The sequence below is a fragment of the Pyxicephalus adspersus genome, chromosome 4 (genome assembly GCF_032062135.1).
Source record: "Pyxicephalus adspersus chromosome 4, UCB_Pads_2.0, whole genome shotgun sequence".
Lineage (NCBI taxonomy): Eukaryota > Metazoa > Chordata > Amphibia > Anura > Pyxicephalidae > Pyxicephalus > Pyxicephalus adspersus.
This window is the reverse complement of record NC_092861.1, coordinates 31,978,271-31,992,171: the sequence shown is the minus strand read 5'-3', so window position 1 is coordinate 31,992,171 and position 13,901 is coordinate 31,978,271. Positions and strand designations below refer to the sequence as shown.

At 41.3% G+C, this 13,901-nt stretch overlaps 1 protein-coding gene across 2 annotated transcripts in view; it reads right to left on the bottom strand.

Moving 5' to 3' along the window:
- The window catches only part of LOC140328270 (vertebrate ancient opsin-like), a 74,280-nt gene extending 67,286 nt beyond the window's left edge, over nt 1–6,994 (bottom strand). Inside the window, exon 1 of one of the 2 annotated variants that reach the window (XM_072407727.1) lies at nt 6,180–6,994. In XM_072407727.1, coding sequence (XP_072263828.1) covers nt 6,180–6,531 — 352 coding nt within the window. In that variant the 5' untranslated portion in view covers nt 6,532–6,994. The remainder of the gene's footprint in view (nt 1–6,179) is intronic. The other variant, XM_072407726.1, reaches the window with a different exon arrangement.
- Between the last annotated feature and the right edge of the window lie 6,907 nt (nt 6,995–13,901).

Sequence of the window (13,901 nt, the reverse complement as noted above, 5' to 3'; positions counted from 1 at the left end):
TGGCGGGATCCAGGCTGCAAAATAAAAGAGTGTAACAATAAAAATAGAAAACATAATTAAGAAGCCAATGGGGTATCCAGCTGTCTGCGTGACACATACACAACAGCCTCTTTTTTTTATTAGAGAGATGAGAACTAGAAAAGTTTATAAAACTTTGAGAAAAGTTAGCTCTATTCTCAGATCACCCGTCACCTGTCACTAGTCTCCCACAGTAGGAATCAGCAGCAGAGTGGGATAATAAAGACAGCTAACTGAATGTGGCACCTCCTGGCACTGTCAGTTCACACTTAGTCCTGATTACAAGTGACACTTTCTCACTATCACACCACATCCTGCTACACAGCTCATGAAGTCCAGCCAATGCAAGCTGGCCCGACTTGTAACTATTAATTGAATTCAAGTTTGTATTATGTACGGAAGATGTGTATATGTCAATGTGATTAAAAATCTTTTGTTTTAATGTTTGAAGACCTTTTTCATGTCGTATAATTATATATGCATCCATAGCCTCATAACTCTGCACAGGATTTGCACTTTGCTGTCCTCTCTGATTGGAAACATTATACTATTTTTATTACAGCAGATATTGTAGAGCAGCGGTCACCAACCAGTGGTCCGCAAGAAAACTTTGGTGGTATACAAAAGATTTTGGACTTTATTTGCAATTTTTATGTTTTAATAATAATTAAAAAAAAATATTCCAATAAATTCTTATATTCTGAATGACAATTTTCGTCTTTATATTGCACCAAATTCAGGAACTGTACTAGAGATGGAAAAACAAGGGAGGCGCAGCATGACGTCAGTGTAGTGGTAAGTTGTATGAGGCAACCATTGCCGAGCCGTACGCTTCAGTATTGTTTTCACCATTACAACAGTCACTCCGCTCCGCAAATACAGATTCTCATCTAATTGTTTTATTTTATTTGTTTATTTCTCAGATGCTCTTTTAGGTAAGTATGACCTTACCTGTGTATTTTCCTTAACTGTTATATTTATTGACATCAAATAGTTTGACTTTGATAACTATCATTTCTTGTTTGTATTCAAGTTAAATAATCCCATAATGAGTGAGAAAAAGCAAACAAAATAGTAATTAGTAATATCAAAGATAATGCAACTTATGATAATAGTAACAATAGTAATACTTCACTTTAATGTGAGCTGATCAATGAATCAGAGCCTCCACAGTCCTTGTCAGGCACCATTAGGAAGATCATTATTTTACAAATGTATTTATCTTTTTAAAAAATTCATATTAATGGTCCGCTGAATTTAAAATTATGAATTTAGTGGTTCGTGAGGTCCGAAAGGTTGGCGACCGCTGTTATACACTGATATACGTCTCTCACTGATATACACAAATCAACTAAATGGTGAATACATATTTCTTTAAAGATGTGGAAAGAGTTGGAAAGAAAGAAGTACCAGTGACTATTGTCTTTGGAACCAAAAATGATTTGCATATACGTTTTCACATGAGCAGGAAGAATAAATCTTCCAATGGGGACACTTCTTCTGAGTACAATAGGCTAAGATAGAATTTCTAAACTTGGCTTTTGTGGAATCCTGATATTCTTCCAGAGGTTGCTGGGGGTTCTTGAGGCAATGAGCAGTTTGTGCCTCTCAGGTCATTTTAAGTGACACCAATGATCTTTTTGGCTGTAAGCCATGCAATGTAAGAGGCATTCATTCTTCCTACTGACCACCACACTGATGATACCCTGTTTCCCTGATAAGACACTGTCTTATTTTTTTTTGAAGGCCAAAATATGCTCTAGGGCTTATTTTCAGGGGGATGCCTTATTTACCCATGAAGAAGACTACAGTACACAGTTATTGTTCATGTGCCATTCATGTCCACTTCTGATCAATCTGTGCCAATCATTGTCCCCTTCTGATCAATCATGTGCCATTCCTGTCCCCTTCTGATCAATCTGTGCCAATCATTGTCCCCTTCTGATTAATCTGATCCATTCATTGTCCCCTTCTACTGTAATCAATAATATACTGTACCATTTAATGTCCCATTCTAAAGCTTACCGTATATAGAGTGGTATTGCTCACAGCAAAAAAAAAAACCTGTCTGAACTCCTGAACAAACTCCTGCAGTCTCCGTTAGGGAGGGATGAGGGAAGCTGCCTGTGTTTGCGTGGGCGGAGTCACGTGTGTTTGCGTGGGCGGAGTCACTTCAGTCCTGTCACTTCCTCTTCATGAAGAGGACGCACGGAGGAACCACACGGAGGAACCACACACGGAGTCACCCACCGCACCACGCGATTCTGGTAAGTAATCGGTGGGTGGCTTATTTGCGGGGGGGGGGGCTTATTTTTCATTTTTACCTAAAAAGGGGGGGCTGTCTTATTTGATGGCCCTGCCTTATCATCGGGGAAACACGGTATGAGGTGTGGAAAATGGTAATATTGTCAGAGGTTCCTGAAGACCTGAAAATTATTTCAAGGATTTCCCTTATTAAAAAAGGACAAGAAAGGCTGCTCTAAGGCAATGGCACCCCAACACATTACCAAACACATGGGCACCACACATTAACACAGGCATGGGCAAACTGCGGCCCAGTACGGTGGTTTCTCTGGCCCTTTGAGTGTTACACGGCTCTGGCCAGCGCCACTGCGAGCAGGGTCAGAAGAAGTACCCACCTGGGGGGGGGGGGGCGCACCGGCCAGAGCCATGGAACATGTCCTGGCTGGTGGAGGTGGGCGGGCTGTGTCCCTGCACATAACCCGCCCACTCTCCCAACACAGGCTCAAATATGCGATGGGAGAGTGGGCGGGGTTATACTATCATGACATCAGGTTCAGTGGCATCATGATGGCATAACCCCGCCCACTCTCCCATCAGCCCGGCCCTTCTTTTAAATTTTTTTATATGGCCCCTGACTGAATAAGTTTACCCACCCTTGCATTGCCAAATTACATACCATGCATGTTTTATTGCAAAAGGTGATTTGCCCTTATTGGAGACCTAACCAAGAACAGTCATACTCAGAGCATAGCACTCTATAGGAGTGAAATTTGGATTCAGAAAGAACTAGAAAGATCCTGTACTATACCTGTCACACTTATTTGTGACCATCTGGTACTTTAATACTGTTTATAATCATTTATTTCTGTACTCCATTGGCAAACCTACTACTCGTCAGATCCCAATAGTCTCTGCATGGCCCAAGCTCCCCTGAGGAAGCTAATGAGGCAAAACGCATCGGGCATAAAGGACCTAAGGACTTCAAGGTATACACATAAGATCCAGTTGGTCCAAAGGACTTAGCAGGATCAATGTTCTTTTCTTCTTACTATCAGAATATTATCTGTCAATTTGGCTGAGAATTAGAAGTTACTCTGCCTTTCTGTATATTGTGAATACAGGTGAGGCAGGATATTCATCTCATCATTGTTTGTATATATGAGTAACTGCACATCCTTTGTTGTACTGGTAATGAATTGAAACATAAGCAGCAAAATGACCCCTTTTTCTCAGTCTTCCTTTCTTTTATTATCTGTTACATAAACTTAGGGGTTTGCTGCAATACAACTATTTACATTTATCTATACCATACACCATAACTTATCCATTCATTTAGTACCCTTATTGGAGACATTTTTCACTTTGGCAAAATGTTATCCCCTATTGTGTGCTACTTCCCCTACCTCTTAGGTTATAATTTCTGGTAGGCAATATCCTCTCCTCCTGTGTCATTGTTTGTATCTGTCATTTGCAACCCCTATTTATTGTACAGCGCTGCATATGTTGGCACCTTATAATAATAAAATATGGAACAGCAAGAAAGTACAAATTTGAATATAAGATTTGGATAAATAAGTAAAAACTCAAGCTGGGAACTCCAGGAAGATACATTCGAGTTTCCACTGTGAATCCCAGAAGAGTTGCTGTATACACATGAATCACAACGTGGACACAAAATTGTGGTTATTAAAGATTTTCAGGAAGTCCAAGCAGAACCCCCTATCTACTCTATTCCATGTGTACAACATAATGTAATACATGTTTGGCAATCCACCCATCAAAGTTACAAAGCCCCCTCTGGTCAGTGTTCCAAACTGACACAGGCATCTTTACATATCCATGAATAGTCATCATTTAGGTTTCCATGCGATTGGTAAAAATATTTCAGGAGATAACAAGATTTAGAAAATAAAAACAGTGTGTTACAGGAAATATGTTTTATGTTTGAGGCACTAACGTGAAACAGCTATGCATTTCAGGAAAGTCAGAGTAAAGTCAGACGTCCTTATTTGCATACAAGTTTAGAAGCAAGAGGTAAAGATGACAGCCAGGCAACTTGCATTTGCAGAAGTAGAATGGGCAGGCTTTATATTTCACTACTTAATAGACAAATGTGAGCAAACAAACATGGGTTTTGAGATGTGGGAGGAAAAATATTGAATTATGGGTAGAACATACAAACTTCATGCAGATATTGTCCTGACTGGAATCTGAACCCAGAACCCAGCGCTGCAAAAGCCAGAGTGCTGATCACTGAGCCACCGTGCTGCAAATCTGAAGTTTTTAAGCTGTCACAGGAACAGAAGTTGAGGGTATATTATAGGGACTTTGTTCTGCTGATAATTGGGAGATATGTCTTACTATATGAAGGGATCTCCTCTTACTTCCTGCTGTATCTGCAGGACAAGAAATGAAGGGAAATCCCCTGAGAGACATAGAAGATCATTGTGCAACTGAAAAGCAAAATTTCATCCTAGATTTGTATTGAGTGAGTATGGGATAGAACCTATGGCAGATTCCTATCTATGTGGGGAGCTTTAAGATACATATGCACAAGATAATATTTACCCAAAATGAATGATTGTGATCATTGCAGGCAAAACTCTACTCTGTGTACAGAAGTCCTCTAACAATAAATAATTCTGGCAGATCAATTAACCAGGATGACCGCTGTACTTTCCAATGGAGAATAACACAGAGGGGTGCCACTTTCTCACCCCCCCCCCCTCTATAATACAGAACTGCATTGTGTGTACAGCGCTCATTCCTTCATCCTCTCACTTCATGTTCTGCGTACAGGGCAGGAAATCTCTTTATAAGGCTCTGATCCTGAATAAAAAATGTACCCTTCCCAAATGCAAGATATATATAAGTGTTACATGTGGGTATACTTAAGGAAAAAGTGAACTTTTTTGATTCCAAAGCAGATGTGACAATGTAACACTAAGCAGGCTGAGTGCTGAGTACAGCACAATACAATGAGTACAATGTGGGAACAAAGTGAGTGCCGGGCAGAGATGAATGAATGTCGGTGAGTGCAGAGACAAGACCACTGAGTGCCAAGGTGAGCGCAAGGGAATGACATGGTGAGTGTCATGGGAAGTGGAGAGGGGTGACATGGGGGGAGCCAAGGTGTGTGCAGGGTGAATGTCATGCTATGGGATGTGTAGAGCCAATGCCACTAAGAGTTCTATAGTGAGTGCAGGGGAATGATATGGGGAAAGCCGAGGTGAGCACAGGGTGAATGTCATGCCATGGGGAGTTTAGGATCAACAGCATTGTGAGTACTAAAGTGAGTGCAAGTTGAATGTCATACCATGGGAAGATTGGAGCTAATACCACTAAGAGTTTCATGGTGAGTTAAGGGGAATGATATGGGAAGTGCCAGGGTGAGCACGGGTGAATGTCAAGCCATGGGGAGTGTAGGGTCAAAACCACTGAGTGCAAGGTGAATGTCATGCCATATGGAGTGCAGGGTCAATACCACTGTGAGTGTTATGGTGAAGACAGGGTGAATATCATGCCATGGGGAGTTTTTGGTCAATACCACTATTAGTGTCATGGTGAGTGCCAAGGTAAGCACAGGGTGAATGTCATGCCATATGGAGTTTAGGGTCAATACCACTGTGAGTGCCTTGGTGAGTGTCAGGGTGAATGTCATGTCATTGGAAGATTGGGGTCACTACCACTATGAGTGTCATAGTGAACACGAGGTGAATGCCATGCCATGGGGAGTGCAGGGTCAATACCACAATGAGTGCCATGGGAAGTGGAATGATATGGGTAGTGCCATGCTTTGTACCATAGTGAGTGCAGAGTTCTGAGTGCTATGCTGCGCCCCCCCCCCCAGGTCAGCCCTGGATGCCCCCATTGAAGTGACTTGGAGTAGTTTGCAGGGTATTGTGGTGAATACTCACCGAATAACGTGTTGACGAACCCATACCAGACACAGCCGGCCTCTCCTATCAGCCATTGTCCCTGGGTACTGGCGGCAAAGCTGAAGGGGGTGCCCAGGATGCAGACCATCAGGTCACTGAGGGAAATGTTCATTAGTAACATATTAATAGGGGAGCGCAGAACTCTGTACTGGCAGAACAGAACCAGCACCAGCAAGTTACTGAAGAAACCCAAACTTCCAATGATTCCCAGGAATATGGCGACCAGCAGGTGTCCTGAAGGGGATAAGTTCCCGGGCTCCGTCCCGTACTGCTGGCTACAGGTCACCCCGCCGCTCTCACTACAGCTGGGACTAAAACTTGGGAGAGCCATGGCAGGAGCCCGGGGTGTCCGGCGAGCCACTCCTCACACTTCTCATACACTTTTCTTCTTGTTGCTCTGTCAGGGTACCATGTGCGGGAAGGAAAGGGTTAACAGTAGCAGCAGTGTGACAGAATACAACGCCTGCAAGGCTCCACCATGTGGCAATTTGTTAGCTGCCAGCCCCGTCTTATATATGTGTGTGCTTGGGTGGGCGGGGTTGGGACGCGTGCACCTGGGGATATGGGTGGAGTCTTCATAACACATGCAGAGCGCCCTCCCACTTAACCCTTTCATGTCTGTACTGCCAAAACTCCCACGTGTAATGCTTTGCACAGCACCATTCACCATTCCCTGGTGGACAATACATCTCTGCCATTACATAACATAGATCTGGGAGATATCACCGCAGAGTGTTGTGCTTTATATACCCCCTAACTTTTGTATAGATGTACAGCCTGACGTAGAAATACATATTATGCATGCTTTACACACATCTATAAGCAATGTTTGCAGGATAATTGTCTGGCTATATCTCACTTTCTAGGTCACTAACCTACATCATACGGGGACGTGGCTTGGCTGTCTCTGGGTGAAGACGCATGTTAACCAGCTCTCTGCCAACACTTTGTAACAATCGATCCTGCAGCGCACCATGGGGAAGCAAAACAAGCTTAAAGCCCCCACCACTCCAGCAGTGCGAAGACAGCGAGGTACGGCTCGTAGCAGCGCTTCCTTCCTCCGGCAGGTCCTGACCCGTCCCTGCACCCCAAGATGGAGCCTCCTGAGCCCCCCGGTGTGAGGAGAACCATGCAGCCCGCTCACAATAAGCAGATCAGCCGGCATCCTCCCCCCTTACAGATCTTTTCATGCCGGAATCCTCAGGCTCACAGCTAACTCCAAGCATCTTACAAGGTACGGCTTCTCCTTCTATCAGACCGGGGAATCCTCGCCCTCCCCCAGCTCAGCACAGTCTCGGGGCTCCCCCACATCTCCCCAGGAGCAAGGGGCCAACTTATCACTGCAGCCTATGAGACCCCATCACACTCCCACCATCATAGAGACCCCCTTTATTACCACCTAGGGAGGCAGGGATAATACCTCATCTAGGGGTGCTCCTCACAGGTCTAATGGAACTTCTGCCCATCCCTCTGATACTCCCCATCATGGAACCCACCTAGTGCCATTGCTTGGCCAGAATATCTCCATTCTGTGCCCACTAAAGAGGACTTCTGCCTCCTAATCAATGAAGTGAAAGAAGCCCTCCGAGCTGAGATCCATTCCCTGCGCTCTGACCTCCACCACTTAGCGGATTGGGTGGATGACTGTAGCTGGCCAGCTAAAACCTGTCCTAGGTTATTAGTGCAGTCTTTTTTCACCCTATGTGGAATCTTGCATTTTTTTGCACAGATTTATTGCCCAATTATCCAGAAGATTGACATTATGTCTACTTTGGCACCTGACCACATTGCTTGTGTCCTCACCTCTCCAGGACTGCATACAACTCTACAATTTTCTTTGCAACTTGGCACTAGCATTTCAGTTGGAATTTTTTTTTTTTTTATTTGGCATGTTTTCCCTTGCCCGATCATCCTGAAGATCGGCACCATGTCTATTATGACATCTGGATGTGATGATTTGGCCTTATTTCACCCTATGTGGAATCTTGCAACTTCTGCACAGATTTAATTGCCTTATTATCCAAAAGATTGACACCATGTCTACTTTGGCACCTGACAACATTGCTTGGGCCCTCAACTCCAAGGACTACGTACAACTCCACAGTTTTCTTTGCATCTTGGCACTCGCATTCCAGTTGTTTTTTTATTTGGCATTTTTTCCCTTGCCTGATCATCCTGAAGATCGGCACCATGTCTATTCTGACATCTCGATGTGATGATTTGGTCTCTTTTCACCCTATACAGAATCTTGGAATTTTTCTTACACTGAGTTAATTGCCCAATTGTCCTGAAGATCGACACCACATTTACTTTGGCATCTAGCAACGTTGCATATGTCCTCACCTTTCCAGGACTCATCTTGTTTGGAACTGTAAGCTATTGATATTGAACATTTGTACTTGTCATCTCATATGATTTGTATGCATGCTATAATGATATCCCTGGATTCCTGGGTGTCTGAACCCTCAGCACATGACCTCTCAAGGGCTCCCCCTACTGCTGGATCCATAGAGGTGACTCTAGCTAGATATGCTAAATGCATCAATTTCCTCTGCCCCCCCCCCATATCCAGTGTACTTATTATTATTATAAATAATTATATTAATAATATATTATTAATTAATAATAATAATATATATTTTTAAACAGGATTTATATAGCACCAAGATATTACACAGCGCTGTACATAATGTTAGGGGTAGCAAATGACAGACAGATACAGACAGTGACACAGGAGGAGGAGAGGACTTGTGGTGATATCTGATTAGGATGCCATCCCTTACACACATTTGCACCGTTCTGCTGAGTTTTGGAAGTATTCTAGGAGAACAGTCCATTTGTCCCAGACTAGGGGTATACCCCAAAAACTTGGTGCCTCCCTAACCACCCCACTTAAAAATTAAAATCTGTCCAGTTTATTTAAATTGTTTTGTTTTTTCTTCCCTTACCTAAGCTTGTTTGAATGCAACCTGGTTGGCAGGCCGGGTACTACAATGTCTGGTTTCATGTGTAAATGTTTAATACTATGGATAGACGGGTTTGATCATGCACCATTGGGGCCTTCTGCCATGTCCTTTGAGGTATTTGTCCATCAGGGGGGTCACTCACTGGTGGAATTTTGGGCATGGAGGAGGCTCCAACCTGAGTTTTCTCAGATATTAATAATTGTTGTTTTTTATATATTCCTTGCTCTTCTTTTCCTATTCCTCCCTTTCTATCTCTTTCACCCTCTTTGCTTCCTTTCCCATGGGTTGGGTCCCTGGATACAGTTGGAGTGTTTAATGATTTCATTGCTTGGGCGTGTGTGTAAAGGTTATCCCCTATGCTTATTTATGATCCTTATTTCTCATGATACCTATGACCAAGCTTAAATACTGTTCCATTAACCCCCCTAGCGCTATCTCTCTCTCCATATTTCCATGCAAAAAGCGGTACAATTTTTTTCATGGAAACTTATTTTACATTGTAGGCCTATATTTCTTAGGCATAACTCACCGAAATATGTCCAATATTTAATAAATGTAATATTAAAGGAGGAAGACAAGTCCCCAGAACCTGCGGGGGCGCCGACTGGGCAAGGTAAGTGGGTTTGTGTTTTATTAGGTGTGACTGGGGAATATCAATTTTTGCATGGAAAAACCACCCCGAGTCACACACCTAGGGGGGTTAAAGCTAAAGGGTTGAATTCTTATGCTAAACATAAACTACTTCTACAGGACCTGAAAAGGCAGCAAGCTGATATAGGCTTTGTACAAGAGACACATCTAGGTCCTAATAACACCCTGATCGAGGAAGGCCCCCAGGCACACCTATCTCTGTTGTATGGTAATAATTTATGAAGTCACCACCTAATTGGGTTGTAGGCCCGACCCAGTCTATCCCCCACACTTTTTTTTCTTTTGTTTTCTTTTTCCTTCCTTCCTTCTTGATTCCTTTTTTATCTTTGCTGTTTCAATCATTGGTCCACACAACGGGCCCACAAATCCGGTTTAACTATCTTCAGTGGTCATATACCGTAGGATTATGTATGTATTTTTCATAAAGAAAACCAACTTGCTACTGGATTGGATCATGTTCATAGTATCCTGACATCTTGATAAAGTTCTGCCTTTTTTTTTCTTTAATATTGTGTTGAAACAGTTTTCTTTTCTTTTTGTATGCACCTACTGTTTTGTAAACACGATCTGTTTTAATTAACCAAATTGTATTGTGCATCTACTACTGTTTGTTTTATAACCTTGTTGTGTGCTTTCTTTGAATGTTTCACCTTTTCTTTCTGTTTTCTGTACTCTCGGTGTTGTTTAATGTTTTTGGTTACTGTACCTGTTATTTATATCTCTGTTGAAAAATTCAATAAAAATTCATTTTATTGAATTTTTCAAAAAAAACAAACAAACAAAAAAACCTACATCATACGTGTGACAATTTCATTGCCAGGTATAGCATATGGTTAAGGGGGTCCAGATGGCAGACATTGACAGATTCCAGATGAAGAATATGTTTTCTGACTTAGAATTTGTAGGGTCTGGAAGGATTTCCCAACCAACCCAGCAAGATTTAGACTTGTTTTTTTATAGTTCACTCACCTCTAGTGTAATTTGGATGAATATTCCAGGGAATAGTAGGCTGTGCCCTATCCACACATGGATAATCATATATGATCATATATATGAGGTGCTAGTGAACATAATTTTACTTTAAAGTAAATATATATATATATATATATATTTATTTATTTTTTGCTAATATAGACATACATATCTATCTATGGGCCTGGTTTATTATAGCTCTTCAAGGCTTTCATCAGTGAACCTGGGTGATCCAGTAAATGTGGAATAGATTTCTTAAAAGCCATTTGCTATTTGTTAGCAAATGTAATCAATCCTGGACCAAGATACATTCAGGGTTTGCTTGATCACCCAGGCTCACTGATGAAGGTTTATCCTTTCCAGACTTGGAGAGCTTTAATCTATCTACTAGTCTGTCTGTCTGTCTATCTATCTATATAGTAAATATGCATGAAAGCATTTTTATAGAACTTATAGAGCTTAGCTTGGATATCAGAGTCATACAAGGTATTCCCATACTTATATTTCAGGGATTTGTGTATTTTGTTCAATTTATAACACATTTCTTTGTCTTCATTTCTATTCTACAATTGCAGTTCTACAAGCTATAGTTTTTACAATTTGATATTATTTTTACTTTATTTATTACTTGTGTTCAGTGTTGACTTTGTAGGAAGTGCATACTAACAAATTGTAGTAAATAGCTGATGAATCTACCAATCAGACCAGAGGTATCACAACTCCTTTTGTTATGTTTTCTTTTTGTAGTTTGCATCTAAAAGCAGCTCTCATGTCTAGCTTTGGATTTAGGATTGAAGAAAAATTGAAACATGAACTTCTATACAATAATCAACATTTAAACTATGGTATCAAAATGCTTATTTTCATCCCACATTTGATCTATTGGTTGATCTGATGACTGTAGGCCACTTGAGTACAGTGAACTTATTGTCATTTATTAAGAAACCAGTTTGTGATGATTTCAGCTGTATGACATGTCATGTTAATCTGCTGGAAGAAGCCATCAGAAGATGGGTACACAGTGATCATAATGGGATGAACATAGTCAGCAACATAACTAAAGTAGTGCTCAGCTGGTGTATATATATATATATATATATATATATATGGTGCAAGCCAAAAGTTCCCAGAATGATACTGTCCCATTTCAACAGAGCACGCTATGCAATAACACTGTTAGATGTCACCTCCAGTATCACTAGGGAAATAACCTACAAGTTTTTGTTGCAGTGGAAATCTGTGTTTGTTTTCATAGTGTTTTTTTTTTTAAGTTATGGTCAAGCTGTTTTGCTGTTTACATATCGTGTGAAATTTTGTGGGATAAATGGGATAAAGCTATAGGCCAGACTCAAACCTACGAGTGATTTAGGCAGTCCTGCTGCTCACGGAAAATGATGCTCAAAGGCAAAAAGATTATGATGGATGGTAGATGGGATAGTAGATTAAATTAAGAGGATAACACCAAATACACTGAAGGAGATGACAGAAAAAGACTTCTGTGGATGCTTCCAAGCATTAAAATTACTCAGGGCCCGGTGCATCAATGCAGCTGGGGACTAACTTGAAGGAGATGAAGTCAGTTCATTTATTATGTAAGCATACAATTTTTATTAGATACATTTCAGGATCCCGTCCCCCAGCCGCACAATCCCACCCTCCACCCGCCTGGAATCTGCAAACCCTGGTCCTGCATCTTCAACAATCATACCCTGGGGACATAGATGCCAGGCAGGCATCGCCAGGGGACACAGATTCCAGGCAGGCATTGTTGGAGGATGCTGCGGGCATGTGGGGGCCAGGTAAGTTCTCCAAGCCTATTTAAAATTCAACCCCGAGTGTGGCGCTGGGTTACCGCTTTTGGTACCGAAAATGAAAATGAACCCCCAGCCAAACTTAAGAATAACAGCAGGGAGGTTGAGGAAATGCAAAGTTCAAGAGGATTCATATGATTGCGGGTGGGGGTAGGTCATGTTTACTTGAGATGTAGAAGTGAACCTAAGGCCCGTGATATGTTTGCAAAGTTGTGTTATTTTGTCTGTCCTAGTAAAGTTTAAGTGCTGAAGCCAATAAAGAGAACTACAAAGAGAGGCCGCAGAAGAGGAGCAGTGGGAAGGATGGATAAGTCTGGCTGCATCATTCATAATAGATCGAAGACGAGAGAGTCGGGTTAGTGTAATACCAGAGAGAAGGATGTTACAGTAGTCCAGACGGGGGATAAGAGCATGTACAAGGAGTTTGGTGGTCTCTATGGACAGGTAGGGGCAGATTTTGGAGATGTTGTACAGGTAAAATTGACAGGACCTGGAAATGTTAGAGTTAGAGCAACTGTCAGGTTTTTATTGCTTTACATACATTGAAACAATGTCTCCTCAACTCACTAAGCTGGAGGTGGAGAGAAAGTGTTGAACACATGACAGAAGTTTAAACTTTTATTTACCCAAAAAAAATTTTTTATTTCTGTTTATATTCACATCTGAAGAACATTTTTCTCTCTTCCTGTTGCTCACACACAGCAATAAACACACTCCAAACTCTAAAATGTGATCCCATTCTATTCCTCCAGGTCTTTTATAAGAGAGATTTACCATTGTGTCCTGACTAATACACCGCATTCGTGCACATACATTATTGTGCATTGGGTTAAGGCAGTCCATTTATTTAAACAGGCTACCTAATGCACCAAACAACATATGTTGCAGGTCCATGCAACATTTTGATCAAGTAGCCACATTTATCTGTTCAGAAGGTACGCATTACTGATCTAAAAGTAGCAAACAAGCCGTGAGTGTCACAAACTACAATCCATTTATGCATTGCAGGTTACTTACCTCTTATACTCTTAAAATAAAATAAATATATTGTATTTTTATCAAGTTAACATTATTATGTTACAGATTTACCATATATACTCAAATCTAAGTCAATATACACCAAGGTACCTACTTTTACCCGAAAAAACAGGAAAAATTCATTGACTGAAGTACAAACATTCAAAATAGTGATCAATAAAAATGTTTAAAAAAATGATCATGAATAAAAGTTATTACAAATGAATAAAATTACCATGCATTAAAAATGAGAGATGGCACCCAGTGCCTAAATTGTTTAATAC